Source organism: Melanotaenia boesemani, chromosome 17, assembly GCF_017639745.1.
Source record: "Melanotaenia boesemani isolate fMelBoe1 chromosome 17, fMelBoe1.pri, whole genome shotgun sequence".
In the NCBI taxonomy this organism is placed as follows: domain Eukaryota; kingdom Metazoa; phylum Chordata; class Actinopteri; order Atheriniformes; family Melanotaeniidae; genus Melanotaenia; species Melanotaenia boesemani.
In genome coordinates, this window is record NC_055698.1 from 7,777,753 (window position 1) to 7,803,409 (window position 25,657).

A 25,657-nucleotide genomic window follows, 5' to 3' on the forward strand; every position below is an offset into this window, starting at 1 on the left:
GTGAGGGACCTGAACCTGATTTTTTGCAATTATTATAAATGAAATCTAACTTTCAACCTCATGTAAGACATTATGGTAGCAAAAGGTTGGGCAGATGATTACTAAAGCAAGTGAGAAGTTTGAATGTTAAATTATTTAGAATAAACTATGAACATTTTTTTTTAATTCAGTTTGGGAATGGCCCTTTCCTGTTCCCTGTTCCAACATGGCTGTGCACCAGTGCACAAAGCAAGGTCCATAAACACATGGAAGAGCGAGTTTTTTGTGGATGAACTTGATTGGCCTGCACAGAGTCCTGACCTCAGCCCCATAAACACTTTTGGGATGAATTAGTGGAGGCTGAGAGCCAGGCCTTCTCATCCAACATCAGTGTCTGATCTCACAAATGCTCTTCTGGAGGAATGTTCAAAAATGCCTGTAAATGCACTTTTAAGCCATGTGTCAAGAGTTGAAGCTGTTAAAGCTGCAAAAGTTGGACCAACGTCATATTAAACTCCTACAAAAGTCAAGGCAGGTGAGCCAATACTTTTGGCAATATACAGTGTATGCACACATACGTATTACTGTTTTTCAACAAAACAGTTACGTTACAAATCCTGTAGATGGCAACAGAGCAGTAATTTGAGAGGTGAACTGCAGCTATAAGGTTCAACGAAGAAGACACCAAGTTATTACCGGAAGTCACCTCTTTTTTCCAACCAGCCCCACATTGTTAACGAAACCTGCTGTTTACGGATACATTAGCAACTGCCTCCCGGAGTCTGAAGGTATATTACGTAGTAAGGCAGGGGCTTACTCTTAAAAACAAGTACATGTTAAGTCAGGGTTTGTTTTTATTGTTTTCCACCCTCTATACACAAGCTAACAGTTTTTAGGAACAGTCGTTAAAGCTAGTTTAGCTTCACTTAGCTGCTAACGAGGCTAGGCTAATGGAGACTGAAATCGTTTGAAATTAAGTTTAGCTGGAACTTTTATAAGTTAAATCGACCGCCTTTTCAGATAAATTAAAGTTATTGACCCCGTCGCTTGTAGTGTAGTATCATTAAATAATATTTAGTTTTTAATGCGTCATTTGAACAAATTGTATCAGCCCTCGACCAGGCGATTCAGGCGAAATCTAACCACATTCAGATGTTATTTAAAATATACAGCCCCATGTTATTGTGTGTAAGCTTGGTAAGACAAGATTATCTACTTGTTTAAAACAGACATGAAGAAAGAAGACGCGGAAGAGCCTACCACCCCGGGCGGTGAGGATGCTCCACCTACGGTTGGAGAGACTGAGACACCTGCACCAGCAGCTGCTAAAGACAGCCCGGACACCAATAGCCTCAAAGAGTCTGAGTCACAGAGCCCACAGACAGACACGTCTCCACAATGTCACGAGGGAGGAAGCGACGGTAAATATCTTTGAGTAAATTCTGTGTTTTTGTTACATCAGGACCACACTTACACTATGTTGTAATGTGAATCTACAGTATGTTATTATGTAATATAGTATAATACTCTATATCAAGGTTCATTATTACAAAGTATAAGTCACAAAATGGAATTGTGTTGTCATAGGCAGCTGTCTTTATAATGATAGTTAACATAACTGAATAAAAATAACTAAGCATCAGTTTTAAAGTTGCAGCTGCAAAGAATTGTGGGACTGCCTGATCCGGTGTATCCTGTTCTAAAGGATTTAATAAAGGAGGCACTGGAGCTCTTTACTTAAGAGTTTTTGAGGATTTGAACAGCTGTTGTTGTGGCTGCTACTCTGATACATCAAGGGCATTTACCTCAGTTAGGAAGGCTAATAAGCAAAATAGACTATTAAACTGGAGCATAAATAAAGCATTAAACCTCCTTAGCATTGGACAAGTAAACTAGCTCTTATACCGGCTACCACTTAGATGCTTCTGGGTCATTTCACACACTATTTGAATGACTGTTCCAGTGATTGTTGGGTCATTATATGTCATGTCAGTTAGTAATTTATGGGAGCTATTGCAATAGAAACCATTGTTGTAATGATCAGTACTGGTGTTCCTGTGATTTTGGTTGTATATTGTGTATATTAAGTGAGGAAATTAAGGCACCGGAAGACCATTAAGTTTTGTTTAATATTTGTATAATATTTTGTTTCTGCTTCTTGCTTGGACATGATTTGTTGTACTAGATGATCCACAAGGACTGTGAAAACTTTGAATTGCTGAAAGAGAAATAGATTACTTCAACATTATCATAACCTGTTTTGGAGTGATGAAACTAGGATGCATATTTCAGAGAGGTTGATCAGGAAAAAAATAACATTGGATATAATCACTGAAATCCTTAATATATTTAGCTGAAGTTGGATCCATGATGACTGGAAAAATGTTTTTACTTTAATGCAAGACTAAAAACCTGGGTCACAAATCTCTGCATCCTGTTTTGTTCCCATTTTATCCTACAAGGACTGATGGAGCATGTTGATTGTTGCCCTGATTGTTGCTGATGTGCAGGATGTCAAATAAGGATCTTTGTTATTGGGACGCTTTGATGTGCAATATTATGAGCTGATAATGCTGTGGGCAAGGTTACATGCAGCTGTAATAATGAAAGTGGAAGTCATGGGATCAGCCTGGTGATTTACTTTCCAGTTAAAGCAGCAAAAAATGTGCTCATTAACAAATGTTTTATCATGTGGCCCACCAAATGTCAGTTGATTTTCCAGACCTGCAAATTAAACCAAGTGTCATTAGTATGAAAAATGAGCTGTACGGACAATATGAACAAGGCTAGAAATGATCCAGTCTAATATTAATATTTGATTCTGATCATTAACTGCAGTTCTGTCACTTCTAATGCAACCATTTTTTTATGGAAATATACACCGACTTGCCACTTTATAAGGTGCAACTGTTCAGTTGCTTGTCAACACAAATAGTTAATCAGCCAGTCACATGGCAGCAATTCAGGTAATTTAAACATTGTCAGAATGACTTGCTGAAGTTTAAACTGACCATCGAAACAGGCAAGAATGGGTCTGGTTGTTGGTGCCAGACGGGCTTGTCTGAGTATTTCAGAAACTGCTGATCTACTGGAATTTTCACACACAACTATCTCTAGGGTTCACAGAGAATTAGTGTTGTTTATGCACACTGATTAATATGTGTAAATATCCTAAAAAAAAATAGCGATTAATCGTATTTTAATTGCATAATAATATTTGCCTCAAAGCAAAATGTTTTTATTTTAATGAATGTTAGTAGACGACTGAATCAAATAATAGACACAGATATTAATATTTTAAACTCAAGCTCCAGAAAAATTTGCTAGATTTGTCGCTTCTTTTAAATAGTCACAAGGTGGGTCTGAAAACTCACTAAATATAGCGTCAAAGTTGGTAAATTGGCAGTACTGATTTTGATTTAGAAAGCAAAACCTTACCAGGAGAAATTAAAGAAACACTTGACTGCTGATCTCACACTCTTAAAAATCCTTGTTTTGAATCAGTAGTTGCTCTTTGGATTTAAAAGTTATAAATCCCTAAAAGCCGGTGAACACTTCTGGTTTTGAGTGGAAGATCTGTTAGTTCACAAAATCTGATCTGCTGTGAAATCTGCCCTCCTTTTCTTTCAGCCAATTATGTAAGTAAAGCAACTATAAAACCTAAAGCATTCAATCATGTGTTCAATTTAATAGGAAGTGAGTTTTCTTGGGAACAAAGAGTTATTAGATTAAATTTTTTAATTTCAGTGAACAGATGTTTGGGATTTGGAAAAGACTGAGATGTGATTTTTACACATCTGTTAAATAGTGTATTATTTAAAACAATTTAGGGGCATGCTACATATAAGAAGGATCCAACATGGCATGTAAACAAAACAATGGCACCCCCTCACCCTAACACCAAAAATTTGTGCATCAGTTTTAGTGTTGTTTTTAAATTTTTTCTCCTGAATCGCTGGTCTGCAGGATTTTGGCCCCCGAGGACTGAAGCTGGACACTCCTGGCCTAGATGTACTAGATGTGTGGGGACTTTTATCAGAACTTTTCTAAAAACAATATTTCTGACATTTTTGTGCTACTTGAGTGAGCTAAAAATCTTGATAAAAGGGCATCGAAAGACTTGCATAAACCAGCTGTCACCATGTTTCACTGTGTGAAGACGCTCTGTCTTTTTCCTCGTGTGTCCAGTTGCAGAAGCTGCACTGTCACAGTGCGACATGGCTGAGGAGCTGAGCCGTCAACTAGAGGACATCCTCAGCACCTACTGCCGGGAATCCATCTCAGATGCCGCCAGTGCCTTGTTTAACGGCCAGTCTCACAGCCCAGTGCTCAATGGGGTGGCCGGTGAGAGGGAACGTGACAAGCCAGAGGAAGGCAAAGTCAACGGTGGGGACAACAGGGCAGAGAAGGAGCAGAAGAGGACTCAGGAGAAGAAAAAAGTGAAGGGTCTGGGTAAGAACGAAGTTTCATGCGGATGGATGGACAGCTTGTGTGTGTGTAAAATCTCTTCCAGCTTGACAGAGAATAGTTTTCTGAATTGACTGATTGCATCGTTTCTGTAACAGAAACTGTTCTGTGTCTTGATCCGGCTTGTTTTCTGCAGGGAAAGAGATCACCCTGCTCATGCAGACTCTAAACACACTGAGCACCCCCGAAGAAAAGCTTGCAGGTCTCTGCAAGAAGTATGCAGATTTGGTGAGCAGTTCCTGTAATATAAAAGTTATTTATTTTTTATGTAGTCCATATTTTCTCAGTACATAGGCCATATAAAATTGGCAATAAAGTATTTCTGTCGTTCTGGTATAAAATTATTGTCTGTCCAGGCAAAAAACAGATCCTTACTCCAGATCTGGAGCCACACTTTTTTTTATTAAAGAAACCTTTGGAGTCAAAACGTAACTGGTTTCTGTGAAAGGATCTAATCATTTCAGGTGTGATGGGGCAGATTATTTGTGTGTGTTTAGCCTTAAAAAGCTCTCACACTGTTATTTCACACTGCTGCATCTGAGTTGAAGTGTGATGACGGGTCTGCAGAGTTACTGATCGGTGGATTATCCTCCAGATAGCATTTCTACCACTGAATGTTTTATAAGAAAGCAGAGAAGTTCACAAAAATGCAGTTTGAGAAATAAGTTGTGATTTATTGAAGATTAATGACTTGATAAAGATTAAAAAACATTATGAATGTGATCACTAAGGTGTAGATGTGTGTGTTTTCCAGGTGGAAGAGCATCGTAACACCCAGAAGCAGATGAGGGCGCTGCAGAAGAAGCAGAACCAGGTGGTCCAGGAGAAGGACAACCTGAGGAATGAACACAGCAAGGCCATCCTGGCCCGCAGCAAGCTGGAGAGTCTCTGCAGGGAGCTTCAGAGACACAACCGCACATTAAAGGTACAGCACAACTGCTGGAGCTGCATATGGAAATTCTGCAGTGAGCAGCTGCTGATGGTTTGTTGCTCACCAGACAAAGGTGGACAACCAATCAAGTGTTTCCGGCCTCTGAAAAATTGTGATGTTTAATACAACAGCTAACTGCTGTACAATTAGCATCTGCACTTTTGGCCAGTGACCAAAAGGTTTGTGCTCCTTTAAAGTTAGCATCACATGACTTGCAGGCTGGCTTACTACCAGCGAATGAGGTGGTATACAAACATGCCAACATGGCGACTGTCCAGCAAAGAAGGTGTGAGACGTTTCAAGAGTATCTTCTAACTTTAGATGCAAGGTTGTGCACTACGTAACTTTCTGACCTTAAAACTCTGCTCTTCTGACTCGTTTAATGGTGCATTGACATCTGTTATGCACATTTCTGGAAGAGAGGAAAAGAAAGATAGAAAGGGACACGAGACGATCAGCATAGGACTGACTTTTACTGTCTGGAGAGAGCGTAGAGTACAGGTAGGATGCAAAATAGATGATAGATAGATAGTTTAGGAAAAAAAAAAAGAAAAAAAAAAAAGGATAAGAAAAAAAAAGAAGGAAAAAAAAGAAAGAAAAAAAGGAAAAAAAAGAAAAGAAAAAAAAAAGATAGTTTAGTTCCTCGATGTCTGGAACCAGATGAACTTCTAAAGGGCTAAGCAGATGAAAATAACTTCTTTATGTGTGGATGAATGACAGCGGTTGTAATTAAGACCTTCATGATAAACCCAGCTTTGCTTCTGCTCCTGTAACTACGCATTTTTATACTGTTGTTGCTATGCGTGTTTGGTGTAAACAAACCGCATTATGCTGTTTCACTGTCGTGGTCCAAACAAAGTAGTACTGTGTTTTTAGATGTTTCACTGCTGCAACACACCTGACACGAGAAATCGTTAAATCTTCCACATTCTGACTTTGCCTCTGCAGGAGGAAGGGATACAAAGAACCCGACTGGAAGAGGAGAAAAGGAAAGAGGTGACTTCTCATTTCCAGGTGACGCTGAACGACATCCAGACTCAGATGGAGCAGCACAACGAGAGAAACGCCAGCCTCCGACAGGAGAACACAGAGCTGGCAGAGAAACTCAAGAAAATCTATGAACAGTACAAACTGCGGGAAGAGGTGAGTGGACACTTTGTCCAAGATCTGCATGCAGTTTGAATTTAGCTTTTCTTCCTACCTCATTTTTATCTTGTGGATTTTCTGTGCAGCACATAGACAAAGTGGTGAAACACAAAGACCTGCAGCAACAGCTGGTGGATGCGAAGCTGCATCAGGCGCAGGAGCTCCTGAAGGAGTCAGAGGATCGTCACGACAGAGAGAAAGACTTTGTAAGAATCAGTTTCACAGACATGCAATCGTCCACGTAATACAACAAAGTCACGATGTAACACAAGTCTAAGAAAGTCTTCACCGTTCGTTTTTCATTCTCACTCTGCAGCTGCTGAAAGAAGCCGTGGAGTCTCAGAGGATGTGTGAGCTGATGCAGCAGCAGGAAGTTCACCTCAAACAACAGGTGACCGACTTCTCACATGCACAGACCTGAGTGGGATTGTTGTTTGGTTGCAACAAAATAATTTAGTCGTGTGTGTTATTCCCAGCTGTCACTATACACAGAGAAGTTTGAAGAGTTTCAGACCACTTTATCCAAGAGCAACGAAGTCTTCACCACCTTCAAACAGGAGATGGAGAAGGTCAGACATCTCGGTTGCTTTGAAGGTTCAGAATAGCACAAACTATTTTGTTGGGTTTACCTGCTCAAGCATGTATTTCTCCATTTGTGCACACAGATGACCAAGAAAATCAAAAAGCTTGAGAAGGAAACGGCCATGTATCGCTCGAGGTGGGAGAGCAGCAACAAGGCTCTGCTTGAGATGGCCGAGGAGGTAAAGCTGCTGCCGTGTGTGTCTCGTGGACGCAGCGTTGTTGAGGTTTCTTTTTGTTGCATCAGATCTCTTAAATGCAGGGGAAAATATTTAGAAGTGGGAGGAAGCATCTTTGAACGGTACTCAGTCCCTGGCCTTATTCATGTGTTTACACCAGCTTCAAAAATGTTTGCTTTTCAGTAAAATGACTAATCTCTTTCAAGAGTCTTAAGATTTATTAGAATATACAACTATTTATTTAAATATTTATTTGAAATCAGCCTCATCAAATGGATGCTTAGCATTCAATAGTACTTCAAGAAAGAGGTGCTTTGGCTAAATAAAGAACTGTCTGCTAATGACATTTTTTTTTAATTAATTGTTCTATCTTCCATCCATCTATCCGTCCATTTTCTGAACTGTTTAGTCCAATTCAGGGTCGAGAGAAAGCTGGAGCCTGCAATTGGCAGGCAAGATGCAGAGTGCAGGGCCAACACAAAGACAAAACAACCACCCACACTCACTCCCAGGGAGAATTTAATGACTAATCTAAGGGTGCATTCACACCAGGATAGTCCGCTTGACTCGGTCTGACTGGGGACTCGGTTCAGTCGTGGGGTGCAGTATTCTTTCGGATCGGAGTGGGTCATCCTGAACATGTTTAAAAATATTGCGTTTATTCCACAAATGAATGTGTTTACAATAACAGTTCATTTTGAAAGCCCCAATATTTATCTCTTATAAATGAACATTGGGAGATTTTCTCACTAACGACGGCTAATTCAGCATCTTGCATTCAGCAGCTTGCTTCTCTTCTCTGAGCTCTCTCCAGCCAGTAAAAGTCGTCACATTTAGACTCTTTCTCTCTTTGTTGTCCTCAGTTTCTCCAATACTTTCTTTTATTAAACAACTTAAGTCTGATGTTATTTCTGTTGTCTACATGACTGTTTCTCCAGCTGTTTACAAGCATTTCGGTTGTAAATAATCAATAGGATCCATTAGGCAGCTACTAGAACTAGTTTCTTATTATTCTCATTTATCAGCTGATTAAAATTTTTTGTGACCTATTTTGTGTAGCAGTACATTTAAAGATGAACGATGGTGTCAGACTTGCTGCACACATAAATGAAGATGTGCTGCACCAAACTGTAATGAGCTAAATGGCTTCAAGGTTTTGAAGAACGAGGTGAGGAAGTCACTGATCCATGATGCGTTCATATTTCATTCAAACCACACAAGTTGACTCGTTCAAGCCTGGTTTTCTGATTTAATGTGCTCAAAGACTCTGACAGCCAAATGACTGACACTAAAGGAGTAACTGCACCAGAGTTCATCAATCAGACTAAAAGTCTTGATTGTGCTCCCTGATCTTCATGAGAGCTCGAATTTTTACTTTATCAGAAAGTTTCATTAAAACACTTTCTGTATTGTGTAACGTTCAACAACAGCACCTCAGACTTCATCCTCCAGAAAGATCTTTTCTGCTCATCTGTGTAACAAAATGTTGTAGAAATCATGACAGCGGATTTTCAGCTGACTCTGGTGGGAGATGATGCTCATCCATAGCTGAATACGAATTTTCTGAACCTAGTTTGCCGCATGTGTGTGTTTGTGTGTCTACAGAAAGCAGTTCGGGATCGGGAGTTTGAGGCACTTCAGGGTAAAGTCCAACGGCTCGAGAAGTTACGGCGGGCGCTGAAAGTGGAGCGAAACGAGCTGAGCAAGAAGGTCCAGAATCTCAGCGGGCAACCGAGCGGCACTTCAGGAGCCCCCCCATCCGACCCAGGGACCGACTCCCCGTCTCCACCTCCTACAGACTCTCTGCTGGAGCCCAGTCCAGTGCCAGACACCACCTCCTGCTCTCACCCCTGCCACTGCAACCCACAGCTGGACTCAGATGCTCTACTTGAAGAGGCAAATGCTCAGCATGTCCCTGCACAGGAATAAAGCAGAACCGCTCACACTCTCCGCCTTCCCCTCCAGTATCAAGCCACCAAAAGATAAACCACCAGCCTGCAAGCCGCTACTCCTGCTGGATGAAGCTGATTTGGAAACGGAGCAGTCACACCCTCTACATATTGCAGACAAAATATCTGATCAGCTTTTAACAGAAGGGTTAACTTGTGTCTTCCCAGCATCCTCTTCAGACTTTATGAAATAGGTGACGAGACTTTGATTGCCTCTTCTGCGTATTTACATGCGTTCTGTAAAGTTAATGTATTATGAAAGCATTTAAAATGTTGGCAGTAACCTAATTTCCAAGATTGACTCTGCACGACCTGTTTGTCCACATTTGTTGCATCAGGTTTAAAGAGCTGCATGGGACGACACAAGTCAACCAGTTTATGGCAAGAGGAGTCATCAAAGGTTGATGAATGTGTGTGTGTGTCCACTTAGTTGGAAAGAGTTTCACTGTTTAAAAGCCACTTTTAGTAGATTGAAGTTGTTTTTTTTCCAGTTAAGTCTTAACAGTTTCTTTAGCCAATTACTTTTATTGGTTTAAATAACAATAAACGAAAGGTTCTACATAAATAAGGTGAAATTCACATTTTTTTTCTTGCCTTCCAACCAGTTGAAACTTTCAGAATGTTTAATAATCAGCTGTTTTCAGGCCATTTTTTCTTTTTTTTTGCCTTTTTAATCTTCATTTTGGTCAGTATTGTTAAAAGCATAGCCTCAAATATAGCATATAGCCTGATGTTGAAATGTGTGCCTTGCATAGCACACTGTTAAAAAGAAAACACTTATTTTTATTTAGATCATTTACAATGATGGAACTCTTGTGACCAAATCTTCATTCTCAATGTTGCCGAGTTCTGTTGTTTTATTTTAGTTTATTAAATCAGTTTATATGTTTTAATGACCAAATTTAAATTCGTATAATTTCATCTGCGTGCATACGTATGTGCGTGATGTATCGGTATGATTGTCTCCTCCTAATCCTGGTAACTGCAGTAGCTTGTAATCAGGTTTTAACAAGAATGTTCAAATACCTCTATGCAACGCTTACGTTTTGGATTTTATTCTGTGGCAGTCTGAACTGACAAGCACTTAGCTGAGAATGTATATTCATTAAATCCACTGTCTTGCATGGATGTACTGTACAAATAGATGACATATCTCACAATGAAACGCCTTTTCTTTGGGAGGGGGGTAATCTTGGATGACGTTTGTTGAGCTGCTTTTTGCTTGATTTCAAATGTAATATTTTACATCTCAAATGCTTATAAAAAGGTGCAGTGACTGAGCCAAGTGGGGAAGCGGAGGGGAGTAGAGCAAATGTTACTCTACTTGTTTCGCTCTCCAACATGCCCATTTCTCTTCAGCTCTACTTAATATGTAGCATTGATAAAACATAGAAATAGAAATGGCAGAACTTGATGTCTCACAGGATGGATTCAGTGTACCGCCGTTCATGGACCATAAGAAGGAACCAAAGATGTTTCCTTTTCTTTTTTCCTTTGTCTTTTGCAGTACTTTTATCGGGCCCTGTATATTTTTCTTGTTAAATAAAAGATGTAACAATATGTGTTTGAGGTGATTGATTAATTTGGAGCAAAAAAGTGTCAGAATTGAATGAAAATTTGCATTAAATCGAATGTGTCATCGGTTTATTTAAATAGGAAATAAGTACATTTTTAAAAGTTATTGATTTAATTAAAATATAAATTTATGTTAATAAAAAACAATCATTTAAGTCATATTTTATGATTCCTGTGCTGCATTGTGATTTTATTTTATCTGTCAGCCTCATTAATTAAATGTGGTGGGTGAGGCTAATTGTGCTAGTCCAAACTATTGCTTTGATCACTTTGCTCTGAAGTTGGTTCTTTACAAGAATTGTGGACTCTGGTGAGTTAGAGATATTTTACAATTTGGCTCACCTAAAATATGTGACAGGTAAAACAGAAGAATTTCTTTAAGTTCTTTGAGTTATTTCCACACTTTCTGACCACAATATTAACCATAGATTACAAACTTAGAAGCTGTACAGCATTTCTCTGATATCGTGGCACAAAAAGTCATTTATGGATTAGCGGACCTTGCTTTTGACATACCAAGCATTGTTTTGGAGTATCATTCTATGGTGCATGCAACTGGAGAGACGTTTGGAGTGTAAGAGGACCATGAGAAGGAATTTACAGTTAAATTGATGAAAATATCATAGCTACATTTGTAGGATCCTACATGCAGTCCTTACAGTCTGATGGTAATTGTGGAAAGTTACCTGAAGGGAAGTCCAATAGTCCCATAGCAGGTTTTCCCTATTTTGTAAGAACAGCTATTTTGTAGACTTATGGAGTAGATTAATAGATTAATTAAACAGTGAAATTATTTATACATAAATGAATTGACATTTTAAGTACTTAAAAAAACATAACATTTAAAAAATGTATGTATCTGCATCCAATTTTAGCTAATTATAAATTTAAGTAATCATTGATGATCATTTATTCCATGTATTTATTTCTAATTTTAACCAATTAATGACACGTTTGTTAATTATTTAATGTTGTATTGATTGTATTGTGGCAATTTTCTTTCTCCATAGTTTGACCTTGTAGATTTCTTTAAAAATGACTGCATATGGTGATTTCTGGTCTCACAAAATCCCACTTAAACAGCAGTTTTGCTATCTCTTTTGCTTTGCAGTAATCATACAACAACATAACTTTATATCTTTTACATTCAAGGTTTTTAGGTTTATGGCTGTGTTACAGGGATAATAACAGTAGAGGGCGCTGTGGCGCCATCTTGCTTTTTTGACACAGGAATTACATCACCATCCTCTTCCGTCGCGGCTCCGGCGCCTGAAACACGAGTGCTCACCGTTTTTCATCATATCGTGGGGCGTAGTGGATATACTGAACCGAGTGGCACTACATATTTGACAACAATGGTTAGCATAATTGTTGGATTCGTTTCATATGAGTTGTGCTATGATCGACTAATTGATCGGCCATTTTCTTACCCCCAACTGTTAGCTTTAGTCCAGCTAGCTTATCTGCTCTAGCTAGCGTTAGTCTAGCTAGTAAATTAGCCAGCGTTATCATACGTTAGCAAGTGTTGAGTGTGTGATGTAGCTAGGTGATAAAATGCGTTTACTGGCCCCTGGCTGATATTTAGACTGTAGATTGTAGTTTATGTTTAGGTATAAACCTATGGGTTGTCACCACAGAACGCAGCATTAATACGATTCCCGTTAAAAAACACCCTACAGGATAAACTGCAAAGTTGTACACTGAACTGAGTTTTCGTTCTTCCCAGAAACCTATTCTGCTTCAGGGCCACGAGAGGTCCATCACTCAAATCAAGTATAATAGAGAGGGAGACTTGCTCTTTTCTGTAGCCAAAGACACGGTGAGTTAATACATAACAACAATTCATTCATTCATTCATTCATTCATCATGCAGGTTTGTTTGGAGATGAATAACTTATCTTCTCGTGTCTTGCTGTAGGTTACCAACGTGTGGTACTCTGTGAATGGTGAGAGGCTTGGTACCTACAATGGACACACCGGAGCTGTGTGGTGTGTTGACTGCGACTGTATCCTCACTCAGGAAATTCACCTGAACACACATAAAATGACTGATCCTGCAGTGATGTTGTTCAGTGTGTTGTACATGTGTTTGCTGGTGTTGAATAGTGTTGGTTTCTTAACTGGCTTTCTCAGGGGACACTAAGAACGTATTAACAGGGTCTGCAGACAACAGCTGTCGACTGTGGGACTGTGAGACTGGTATGTAAAAACAAGCTGAGTTTTCTTTAAAATGCAAAACCCTGATGCATTATACCGGTCCATCACATGCAGATTCTCCCGCCTGTAGATATTATTCCTCCTTCGTGTTAAGCTTAAAGAGTATCTGCTCCTCCCAGGTAAACAGCTGGCTCTGCTCAACACCAACTCTGCCGTCAGGACGTGTGGCTTCGATTTCAGCGGCAACATCATCATGTTCTCCACAGACAAGCAGATGGGTTACCAGTGCTACTTAAACTTCTTTGACCTGAGGGATCAACAGCAGATAGGTATACACCACACACTTGCTTTTCTGAGCTCATGCTGATCTAAAAGTAATATTATGTCAACTTTTTTATTATTTTTTTTAAACAACTCTTAGAAAATGCAGCATTCAAACAAGCAGTAAGTGCACTGATGGGGATTTAGACTGATCTGTGATTTATTATCTGGGATACGAACAAGTTACTTTATGCTTTATTCATCTATTCTTTCATCAAAATCAAAATTATAGAGAAATAGGTTGTTTTCTCATCTAGACTGGCAGTTAATCACATTTTCCTCTGATGTAAACACACTATTCCATTGTCACGAGAATTGCAGATTGTATAGAAAAACAAAAACATTTTAATGCCCTCGGTGTTTTGATCAAAACCTTAAGTCCATCTTTCTTCACAGAACTTAGCAGAACCATGTCTTTGGTTGGTGATGGCGGGTTGTTTAGATCGATCCTTGCTGCTCCAAAGCACCACTAAGTAGCACCACTAAGGTGGTGCAGGAAATTGCTCATGTGAACAGCAGCTTTCAGCTGATAACCCTGCAGCTGACCTGAACTGGTGAAGGTGTGACAGGCCAAAAGGCCAAAGCACGAAAAACAATCAGAGCACATTCAACATTTTAAAACCAAAGTATCTCCAGATGACGTATATGGCTCCTTTTTTTTTAAACAAATGTTTTTTGTGTCATCATGTTGAACTCCAACTGCTGCAGCTTCACTTTCTAAACGTTCTCTTCGTTTTCAGTGCTCAGCATCTCCACTAACAGCTGCGCTGCTGCATGCAGGTTTAGTGGTGCAGCAGTGAAAAACGTTCCCCCCTTAAACAGGTTCCTACTGTACTACATTCTGAATGTGGTTTAAACTTTTCAAACTGGAGTTTATGGCATAAGAAAAACGTATAATAAGAAAGTAAAAAGAACTTTGTGTGGTATGAACTGGTATAGCTCCCAGTACTAATTGCTATCATGCTAACTTTGGGAACAATGCAGGTTTAACGTTAGCAGTTAAGAAACGGCCACATATACCTTTACCCAGTCATTGAAAAAAAAAAAAAAAAAAGTAATGTTTCTTGCAGATTTTACAGTAGAAAAACTAGACATGTAGAAGAAGTGTTGAGCAAACTTTTACTATATTAAATTTTTTCTGTTGTAATGACAGTATTCCCTCTGTGTTCCTTTTCTGAGTGAGTCTGTGGATGCAGCAGGCTGTAGTTGAAAGAGGGTTAATCAAATTACTGTATATATATATATAAAAGAAAAATACTTTATTAATCCTAGAGGGAAATGATAAAGGTCTGTAGAGTCTGAATCTTGGTGGGGGCCTGATATCACAGAGTTGTGCCCAACTTCAGAAACCCCGTCAGTGACAGATTTCCAGTCTGAAGCCAGTAAGAGACGAAAATATCTGTCTAAATTTAAAGTTATTTCAAGCTGATATGGACATGCAATGTACGATATTCCTGACAGAACTCACACATAACAGCATGAGTTCTCACATTTTAACTTCAAATACAAAATCTGCTTTTCACTTCACACCAGCTGATGAGTCAGTGGGTGGATTCGAAGGTCTGAACCCAGACAAGGTCCATGACCCAGTGGGGGAATTTCTGTTAGCTAAAACATCCCTCCTCATAGGGTGCGCTTCATAAGCGATGCTGTGTTAATATTTAACTGTCAGCTTTTTTTTTTTTTTTTAAGTATATAAAGAGGATTATTCTTCTGATGAAATCATAACACGTTTGATTTGATTTTGCAGTAAAGCAAATGGAAAAAAAAAATAGGAATAAACAGTATTAGAGTTTTCTTTTCACCCAACATTTTGAAGAAAAAAAAAAAAAAAAGAGGGAACTCGAACTAATTTGTGTCATTTCTTTGTCACAGTTAAAATGCACATGAAGTCAGTCTTGTATGGCCGTCATGCACAGTTGCTACTTCATATTTATATAGTATTATATATATATAGTTATATGGAATATTCTGCTCAGCAGCAACGGTTTGAAGATGAAATCTGTTTGCAGATGACAACCAGCCCTACCTGTCCATACCCTGCAGTGAAGCTAAGATCACCAGTGCTGTGTGGGGACCTCTGGGAGAGTTTGTTAACGCTGGCCATGAAAACGGAGAAATCAACCAGTTTAGTGCCAAGGTTTGACACATCCAGGGAACACAACTTGCTTCAACTGTGGAGTTTCTAAGTCATAACTGTTATTTATCATTTTTGCCAGTCTGGAGAAGTCCTGAAGAAGGCCAAGGAGCACACCAAGCAGATCAATGACATCCAGACATCAGTGGATCTGACCATGTTCATCACCGCCTCCAAGGATAACGCAGCCAAAGTAAGCGTTCCTTTAAAAGCACCTCGGTCTCTTACTGAAACACTGAGATACAGTTTACTGAGGCTTTTTGTCTCACTCGTGTGCCCGTAGTTGTTTGACTCCACGTCTCTGGATCACATCAAGACTTTCAAGACAGAGAGACCGGTCAACTCTGCTGCCATCTCCCCCATAATGGATCATGTAAGAGATGAGACGTGTCCTGTTAGAACACACGCTGATGTGATCCTGTCCTCACTGTCATGTCTCTGACCTGTTATGATTACTCAGGTGGTGATGGGAGGTGGACAGGAAGCCATGGAGGTCACAACTACCTCTACTAGGATTGGCAAGTTTGAGGCCAGGTGATTTTTTTATTTTTTGTTCTAGAAGTGAGTTGAGCTCAATGCAAACCCGATGCTGTGGTGGTAACCCACTTCCCCTGCTGTTCTCAGGTTCTTCCACGCAGCCTACGAGGAAGAGTTTGGTAGAGTCAAAGGTCACTTTGGCCCAATTAACTGTGTGGCCTTCCATCCTGATGGCAAAAGGTACAAAATTCACTTCCTATGAATGTGTTAGCTTTGTTGAATGTTTCATGTGAATCATCAGATAACACTTTCCTCCTCCTGGTGATGTCTACAGCTACAGCAGCGGAGGAGAGGACGGCTATGTAAGGATTCATTACTTTGACCCACAGTACTTCGACTTCGAACTGGAGGCATAAACAAGCAGCTCGGTCCAACAGCTCCAACTAACACCAGCGTGCATTCAGTCGACATCCTCCCTGTGACTGATCTGAAGTGAAAAGCTTGCCATTTTGTTACCTGTAGCTGCGTTTTAACCAGAATACTTCAGATTACTTTGAAAGGAAAGTGGTTGTTGGAGAATGCATATTAGTGAGGAGTTTAGGTTTTTGTAACGTAACTCTGGAGCTCCTGGTGGAATCGGGAGAATTTGCATTTCTGTTGTTATACTATGGAAGTGCAAAGTGGACTTTAATCCACATTCCTGAATCCTGAAGTATTTAAATTTGACAAATGAGCTTTTGATGCATTTTATGTTGCAAAGTCATTCCTCCACAAATAAACTTATCCAAGTTGTTTCTTAGTGATCATTCACTAACCAGCCAACCTACTGACAGTTGTTTAAGGTTGTAACTGGATGTTACTCAGACCAGATAAACCCTCAGGAGGTTCTATGCTACAGAAAGTGTATAAACGAAGGTGAAGGCAAAAAATAGATAATTTGTCTTTTATTTTTTGTATACCAAAGTCACAATAATGCACATTTCACAAGGACAGAATTCCAAACAAGCACATGTCGAAAGCCGTGCTCTGGCTTTTCTCTACCTTCATGTTTAATGATACGATACCTAAAAGAAGTTCATTCAACATCAGCCTCTGGAGGTTTTCACATTCATACATGAACATACAAACAAGAGGGAAAACGTATTCTAAAGATAATGAGCTAAAGGGACCAAATATATTCATGATTTTAAATAACTTAGAGCAGGATTTGGGGACAGTTGGCGGTGGAAAAAATATATACATGCTAAAGGCAACATCATTTAAACATGCGTTCACTGATGAATTCACAGCAGGGCAAATGTGTGTTTGCCTAAAAACTCATAACTAGATGTTCTTAGAAAAAGAGCTTAACAGGGAAGCCTTTTGCATGTGAGCCCCGGTGACCATCTGCAGCTCCATACAGCAACACTTCGGCTGGATCCTGATTACGGCAGACTTGGTTCACCTTGCAGCTCATTCGGAGCTTTTCTTTACACCAACATCCAATCATCTAATACTGATGTATAGTTTTAAGCCCCGTTCACTTCTAAACTGGGAAATGGAGTGTAAAGGAGAACTGCCTTTAAAATATTATAAAAAAAGGAATTTAAAAATAAAAAAGGGTCCTATTGTTGCAGTAAGAGAACACAGGAATCTGTAGGGCTTGAAAATAACAGTAAATCCATTTGTCCAAAACTTCAAGTCGTCTTCACCTCCTCTTTTGGTCTGAAAAACAAGCAGTTTTTATTTAATTATTACAATGTTGTATAGATATAAGTTTGAAGTCTAAAATATTTAGTGTTTTATTAATTGGCACCACAGCAGATTAGTGAACCGTCAGGGTAACTGGAAGGAGTCGTGAGTGTTGTGACATTCACTGAAAGCTAATTAATTCTTCCAGAATTTGTGAATTTTGCACGTCCTTGCAGCTTTCTCCGATCACCTCAACTTTAATGGAACTTTGGCAAATCTCAGGGCTCCTCTGCATCATTCATTATATCCAAGTCATCAACTTCTGTGTTTCTGGTTATTAGCATGTAGAAGTCTGAGAGGATTTTCCCACATCCATTGTCTCAAAACGCAGACAGATGGTGCATGACTCTTCCTTATCGTTCAGGGAGGAGTTTTAGCTTTAGTTTGGTATCGTGTGCAAACCACCAGAAGACGTCTGATGCTTGACATGATGCATCTTCAACAGTCAGATCTGCTCTAAGTACTGAAAGAATCAGAACACACTACTCCCATTCAACATTTGAGTGAAATTTACAGAATAAACAAACACTGGGAGAAGTTAGGGGCCGCCTACCTCTGTAACCACTAGGCTTCCACTAGTGGTCATTGCAATAAGTACTTAAACATTATACATTTGTCAAAAGTTTAGCGAAAGTCAAATTAAGTTCCCCTGTAAAGCTTAATAGTGCATTCTAGGTTTTTTTTTCTGACACCATAAAATAAAATGCATGTCCCTAACTTTCTGTAAGTATATGGGTTATATATTCTTTGAAAAGAATTAGAAATAAATTTCAGGTAAAATAAAAAGGGAAAATATATTTTTTGTTGCAACTTTTTGCAAAAGCTGCCATTTGATAAATAAAAAAACAAAACATATATGCATGCATCTCAGCAACACTCAAAAAATGCTGTGAAATTCTGAAAGGACCACATTATTGTAGGATGATTATTAAAGTTTACAAATATGATCATACATTGCTCCATCTCTTAGAGCAGGGGTGTCAAACTCCGGTCCTCCAGGGCCGGTATCCTGCAGGTTTTCATTGTTACCCTGATCTAACACACCTGAATAAAATCAAATGGATCCAACAGCTTCTTGTCAACTTCTTCACAATAACCCATTAATTTCAGTCAGGTGTGTTAGATCAGGGAAACGATGAAAACCTGCAGGATACAGGCCCTCGAGGACCGGAGTTTGACACCTGTGTCTTAGAGTGATGTCAGTCTATGACTCATGTTTTCTTACCCTGACGTGTCCATCTTCTCCTCTTCTTTTTCCTCTTCTTTCACTTCTAGAAAGCAAACGGGGGATTATTTATGGCAACTGAGAATCTTCAAAATGAAACTTGGACATGTGAATGATTTCACCTTTCTTTTCTTCTCCTTCCTTCTCTTCCTCCTTCTTCACACGTTTTGTCTTTTTGTGGTTGGCTGCATTCCTGCGGCCTCCACCCTGCCCCTCCACCTCATCCTCGGAGTCTGAGAACTCCTCTTCACAGGCTATCCTCTTATCATGAGCTCGAACTAAATCACACAAACTGTAGCATTAGCATCTCTTACATATCAAATTACAAATATAATTATGTAAAGAACTTTCTGTTTAATAAAAAGCTGTTAAAGGTCTTACTGGAGACACGTTTATCAGGGTCTTCCTCATCCTCATCTCCGCTGTCTGGGTGAGGAGCATCTTCAGGGATCGCCTGCATCTGGACACCGGGCGCGTGAGGCAGCATCCGGAGGTTTTCAAAGAGCCTTTGTTTAATCTTCTCCAGGTACTCATTGGTGTTCTGGTTGGTCATGTTGGAGGGGCTGATGTGCAGCTTGAAATCGGGCCCAAAGTACTCGAAGTAATCATTGTACGGGAGCTCATTTGGGATGGAGGAGTCCAGAGCGACGGCAGTTTCATACGTCCAGCAACGGGCTACGTTTCGAATGGTGTAGCCTCCTCCGCCCAGCATCAGTAGAGGGAGGTTGAAACCTTTTATGTACTCGACACACTTAGCGTGGCCTAGAAAAGACGGCACATGCACATTAGGTTACCAGTATCGTAGGAGATGTGTTAAAAGTGCGAGGTGTTTCCTACCTTTGATGGTGAGGTTGAAGCAGCCCAGCCTGTCTCCAGAGAGAGAATCTGCTCCGCACTGCAGAACCACAGCGCTCGGCTGGTACATCTCCATGACTTTAGCCATGATCTAACACACACACACAACTCTGGTCAGAGACTCAGTTGTAATTATCTTGACATTTAATTTGTGTTGTTTCAAAGAGCATTTGCTTACAGGCTTGAAGATGGCTTCATAGGACTCATCGTCAATGCCGTCTCTGAGAGGATAGTTAACTGCGTAGTACTTGCCTTTTCCTGCTCCAATGTCCTGTACACATTGATTTTACGGATTAAAACAGCAGTACATTTAGGCACAAATGCTAAAAGAGGAAAAACAGAGACACCAACCCTCAGATCTCCGGTGCCAGGGAAGTACTCCCCATACTTGTGGAAAGAAACAGTCATGACCCTGTCTGTGGTGTAAAAAGCCTCCTCTACTCCGTCACCATGATGGATATCAATATCTATGTATAACACTCTCTGGTGGTATCTGAAAATGGCAGAGAATTCAATTCATTCAGTTAATTATTAAACAGGTAATATTAACTTAGACCAACTGGAGGGGTTTAAAAGGTTTTCAATAGTTTGCATTTTGAGTCTATAAAACAGTGTAAAAGGTGTTTGATTCTGGGTTAACATTAATCGATGCCTTTTCAAATCCTCAGGAAGAAACTCAAAAGAAAGCTAACAAAGTAAAGACTGCAACTGGTGTCCTGCACAAAGAATACTGGCAGGTGGCTGAGGAAGCTGAAAGCAGCATCGGGGCTCGGCTTACTTCAGCAGTTCCAGGATGGCCAGGACGATGTCGTTGACGTAACAGAACCCAGAAGCCTCTGATTTCTTGGCGTGATGGAGGCCACCGGCCCAGTTGATGGCGATGTCTGTCTGCTGCTTGTTCAGCTTCACTGCTCCAGCTACAGGAAAACAAAAAGGAAATATACAAAAACCATTACTTGATCCACTTAATACAGGATTTTATAATAAATGAAGTGGTATATATGAAACCCTCTTTAACCTGCGACAAATAATTGTAAAATGGTCTTATTCTGTAAATGCAGCACCTTTTCTGTTATACACACAGGTCAGTGTGGGCTTTTAAAACACTGCATGCAACCCCCCTGTATGAAGACAAGGTACCAGAAAGATTATACTGATTTCATGAAATGGCGTTTGTTGTATTTAATATTTAGTCGTTTGCAGTGTTGACTCTGTGCATATTGTAAAACTTTATGCGTTACTGTTGCCTCTGGCCCAGGTCGTCTTTGTAAATGAGAATTGGTTCTCATCTGAATTATTTCGTTAAATAAATTAAGAACTGAAAGATTATGTCAAGTGTGGTAGAAAAACGTACCCACAGAGCCGCCTGTTGAGAGCTGGCAAAACTCAAACAGACCATCAAACACTGGACAGTCCTCTCCGACATTAACTGTAAGGAAAAGGACGTGAAAGAGAAGTTGAGAAAAAAAGTAAACATGAAGAAAGCAGATGCACACCATCGATGAGAAAACAACATGCTCACATCTCTGCATTTGTTTGCTGTACTCAGACATGTTGTCTGGACGGATGGACCTCAGAAACTTGATGTAGTCATCACTGTGGTACTTTGTCATCTCTTCTCCGCTGGCTTTGTGGGGTCTCTGCAATCGAAACGAGGAAAAAAAAAAAGTGAGTACTCAAACGTCACCATCTGTAAGCTGTAAGTTGTGCTGCACATTAGCATCCAGGAGTCCATGCATACAGCTGACTGATCAAGGAAAAGGAGAAAACTGACATAGGAGGAGGGGATTTCATTGCAACAGACTGGATCAGTTATTCCGTGCTTCCCTCCCTGCAGCATTATGGGACAGGGCATACTGATCTGTATCCCCTAAAGTGAGTCCATGTTTACAACAGATGGGTCTGGCTGTGCACAAGGACTGTGTGATGTGAATTTAGTTATTGGCACCAGGCCGTGTTGGTCCACCAGGTTAGTCTATAGCAGAAACACCAAAAAACACTTTATCCTCCTTTTTTTTTTTATAAAGATTCTGATAGTTTCCAAGCCTTACATTATAAGTTTTTATCATTGGTTGTCTAGAAACAAAGTTATTATTACTGGTGACACTCTGTAAAATCTGAATTTGGCATCATCTCAGCGACAGAAGCTGAACATAAAAAAATAAAATAAAATAAAAAATTTATCCTCCTTATTTATCAAGATTTTGACAGTTTTGAACCACACACTTAGAGGATGGCCACAGGATTACCATCAAATCATCATCATTGTCAAATCCACATTCTGGTCCACACTCCTAACCAGTAAACTGTACCACACTACTTATCAGTGAATTGTAATAAGATTTATTAGTACTCATATATGCACTCAGTATCGGCAAATACGCAAATGTAAGTACTTGTAATTGGTTTGAAAGAATGTGGTATTGGTGCATCCCTAATTGTGAGAGTACAAGGACTGTAGTATTTAGAGTAAAATCCATTCCAGCTTTCATTAAAAAACAACCCTAATCATTTTACATGGATCACTTCTTTCTAAAAATTCAACTCAAATCATGGTTTAATAATTATTGTATTTGCACAGTAGAGGACAGAAAACAGTATGCTATCTTCTACTTTGACTTTATCTCAGTTTATTATCCATCTAAATAAGTGCTGATTGACACATCAGTGTTAGAGTTGTAAGGCACAAGCACAAACAGTTGCATCTCAGATGTGTAATGAAAAGCAAAGCGACTGGGTAAAAAAAATTTTTTTTTGCAATGTGAAGCAAATGGAAATATAGTTTTTATTTTATGTGAATCTAATCTACAACAGAGATCTGTGAGAAAATTATCAACCTATTCAGTTTTAAGGTTTCTTGACACGTTGACATTTTAAAAACATAATTTACCAAACACACGGCCAAAGAACCGCAAAAAGTTAAAGGATGTTGAAGCAAAAATAAATTCAACTGCATTTAAAGCAAAGTACCTCCAACTTTGCAGCCGATCTACGTTCCTACCCTCACCTATGGTCACGAGTTGTGGGTAATGACCGAAAGAACAAGATCGCGAATACAAGCATGAAATGAGTCTACTCCGCAGGGTGGCCGGGCTCTCCCTTAGAGATAGGGTGAGGAGCTCTGTGATCCGGGAGAAGCTCAGAGTAGAGTCGCATTGAGAGGAGCCAGATGAGGTGGCTCGGGCATCTGGTCAGGATGCCTCCTGGTAAGGTGTTCCGGGCATGTCCCACTGGAAAGAGGCCCCTGGGAAGACCCATGACATGCTGAATGGACTACATCTCACGGCTGGCCTGGGAACACCTCAGGATCCCCCCAGATGAGCTGGTGAATGTGGCCAGGGAGAGGGAAGTCTGGGTTTCCCTACTTAGGCAGCTGCCCCCGTGACCCGACTCCGGATAAGCAGCAGATAATGGATGGATGGATGGATGGATGGATGGATGGATGGATGGATGGATAACTCCAACCATAAGTTAAGTGGACTTATTTCTCTCACAGAAAATTCAACTAAACTACCACCACATTCATTGTGCTGTCATCCTCACAGCCGTTTCTACCAGGCTTGCTTATGCAATGAGATCTACCCGGAAGTTGGGCCTAACTTCGCTCAGTAAAAGGCTCCCTACCCGCCTCTCCTTTCCACCATTATATGCCTCCAACAATCTTTTAATCCAAGCCAGAGTCATAAATCCAATAGGCTACACCATTTTTGTTGAACCTGCTTCGATTACATTCATAGCTTTGTAGTCATCCTTCAGGTTTTGTGCTCTTCACATGTGGAACAAACTCCCAGAAAACTGCAGGTCCGCAGAAACGCTGCTGTTTTAAAACAAGGTTAAAACTTTTATAAAAACAACTGATAAATCCTCACTCTGTTTTATTTCTTGCATTTTCTGTCTTTGTTTATTTTCCTTTATTTTTTCTTTTTAGTTTACTTTTTAATGACTATTCTGCACCCTGCTGCAAAGCTTTACACTTTATGTAAAGCACTTTGAATAATCTTGTATATGAAATGTGCTATACAAATAAACTTGCCTGGCCTTAAAGAGTTTTGTGGTGCCAATATTAATGCAAAATGTGTAAAGGTGCAATCTTCAGTGCAAAATCAAGTCAACAGAACAAGAGCATGTAGTGTCAAGATGAGCTGTAGCATGCTGAGGGGAAAAAACACATATGAAACTATAGCTGCTAAAATTGTTTTAAAATTGTTTTAAGTATGAAAATGTAGTGGTTTGACTCACATAGATCTCCATTTTTCTGTACAGTCCATAATTGAGGAGGAGGTTGTGTGTCATACGAATCCTGTGGGGTTTCATGGGATGGCCTTGGCCATAGTAGTAGTTTCCCACATCACCTTTTAAGAGAATACAGTTAATGTAACATGCATTTCTTTCTGCATTTTAACTACAATTTGAGTGACAACATATAGTTCCGAAATGTGTTCGGATTTATTACATTTTCTATATATCATTAATAAGGATATACTAATGTTAAATGCATGAGCTTCTAGTCCGTGCTGTAGCTCAGAGCATTGAGATGCACCCTGACCTGTGTGGAACACAAGATAAGCAGACGAAGCAGCAGTAAGTCTGATTTTTGTCATTTCATTTGAATCAAGACAGAAATAGTTTATTGGTGACAACGGAACCATTGATGATAACCGCAAATAGTTTAAGTCAATGCAGTACGAATTATTCAGCGCAATAACTTATGCTCTGTTACTTTTGCAGGATGTTTATTAATGTGCTTCTGCAAACCATAGAAGAGAAACCCTTCTAACGTCACACGGCACTTTAGCTCCACTGTACTTTGCAAAGTGAATACCGGTAATTCATTCTTCACTTCTAGGAAGTTGTTAGCATGTTGGAGGAACACTGATGTGATTAGCGCCGGGTAGCTTCGTGTCTCATCTACTCCGAGACTGACCTATTACCTCACACGCACAAAGCCCAAATAAATAATACGCTTTAATGATTTAAGGCACTTGGACTGGTTAAAATAATGTATTGAAACTCAACTGAGGGGCAGGTGACACTACGTACAGATCCGGACTAACAGCTAACTCAGCAATCCGTGCGGCTAAAACAGACTAGTTAGCCCACCGAGGAAGCTAACGTTAGCTTACTACACCGGCGAGCTAGCTGGGTACGGCACACTTTAAAAGGACGTAATGGGCAAAAAAAAATCCTGAACGTTCACGCGCATCAAGAGTCACTCCGATTATTAGAAAGCCCACAGTGAACAGAATAAATATTTACCATCATAGTAATAGCAAACTTTTCTCTTTGTTCCTTGAGACAGCGCCATTTTATACCAGTTACCCCACTGGTTCGATTTAACCGGTTTCTCTGTTGCAGTAGGGACCTCGCGCTGAGTTCCTGACAACCAATCAGAGGTTGAACCGCCCGACTGGGACGTTCCGGTTTGAAAACCGAGGGCCGCCGAGGACACGAAACCACTGACCAGTGTTTAATGTAGGTACCTGAGAGGAAACTTAGATTGAAAACAGCCGATTATTCTTTACGTTTTACATTTACTAAATGAATAAATGAGCCAAATATAACATGGTTTATCAGACATAAAATAGTACTCTTACTGCAACAAGATAATCCACAACGAATCATTAGTTGAAAACTTGGCATAGCTATATTCTACACGATGTGTACTGTGTCTATAGAAATTGACTTAAATTTAACAAGCAGTGGACAGAAGTAGCGGGCAAAACACTCTATAACAACAACAACAATAATAATAATAATAATAATAAACTTTAATTATCCTCCCAAGGTATGTAATTAATCTTTAGTCAAAGCCTTGTTCCAAAGCGTGATCATGGCTGCTGGCAGGAATGACCTGTAGCTTTCTGCCTTGCTGCTTGCTTGAAGAAGCCTCTGACTGAACACACTGAGGTTGTATAATTTTCCACTACCTTCAGACACTTGTGCAGCATT

General features: G+C 39.8%; 3 protein-coding genes across 3 annotated transcripts; 2 read left to right on the plus strand and 1 right to left on the minus strand.

Moving 5' to 3' along the window:
- The first annotated feature begins 661 nt into the window (after positions 1 to 661).
- txlna (taxilin alpha) lies at positions 662 to 10,857 on the plus strand. Its single transcript, XM_042011569.1, has 11 exons — positions 662 to 767; positions 1,209 to 1,400; positions 4,168 to 4,431; positions 4,583 to 4,674; positions 5,201 to 5,371; positions 6,326 to 6,520; positions 6,610 to 6,729; positions 6,840 to 6,914; positions 7,000 to 7,092; positions 7,189 to 7,284; positions 8,887 to 10,857. Exons 2-11 carry the CDS (start codon positions 1,211 to 1,213, stop codon positions 9,208 to 9,210), a joined length of 1,620 nt encoding a protein of 539 aa, XP_041867503.1. The 5' UTR covers positions 662 to 767; positions 1,209 to 1,210; the 3' UTR covers positions 9,211 to 10,857.
- Positions 10,858 to 12,016: 1,159 nt separating this feature from the next.
- eif3i (eukaryotic translation initiation factor 3, subunit I) lies at positions 12,017 to 16,688 on the plus strand. Its single transcript, XM_042011571.1, has 11 exons — positions 12,017 to 12,163; positions 12,532 to 12,624; positions 12,724 to 12,811; positions 12,939 to 13,004; positions 13,142 to 13,291; positions 15,296 to 15,423; positions 15,503 to 15,613; positions 15,704 to 15,793; positions 15,881 to 15,954; positions 16,045 to 16,137; positions 16,232 to 16,688. Exons 1-11 carry the CDS (start codon positions 12,161 to 12,163, stop codon positions 16,311 to 16,313), a joined length of 978 nt encoding a protein of 325 aa, XP_041867505.1. The 5' UTR covers positions 12,017 to 12,160; the 3' UTR covers positions 16,314 to 16,688.
- A 138-nt stretch (positions 16,689 to 16,826) lies between these two features.
- hdac1 (histone deacetylase 1) lies at positions 16,827 to 25,080 on the minus strand. The gene is made up of 12 exons (XM_042011570.1): positions 24,965 to 25,080; positions 23,948 to 24,060; positions 21,231 to 21,348; positions 21,063 to 21,137; positions 20,487 to 20,625; positions 20,060 to 20,201; positions 19,887 to 19,979; positions 19,691 to 19,799; positions 19,235 to 19,615; positions 18,976 to 19,131; positions 18,854 to 18,899; positions 16,827 to 17,601 (listed from the first exon to the last, which is right to left on the minus strand). The coding sequence occupies exons 1-12, from the start codon at positions 25,011 to 25,013 to the stop codon at positions 17,574 to 17,576; spliced, it is 1,449 nt and encodes a 482-aa protein (XP_041867504.1). The 5' UTR covers positions 25,014 to 25,080; the 3' UTR covers positions 16,827 to 17,573.
- Positions 25,081 to 25,657: the final 577 nt, after the last annotated feature.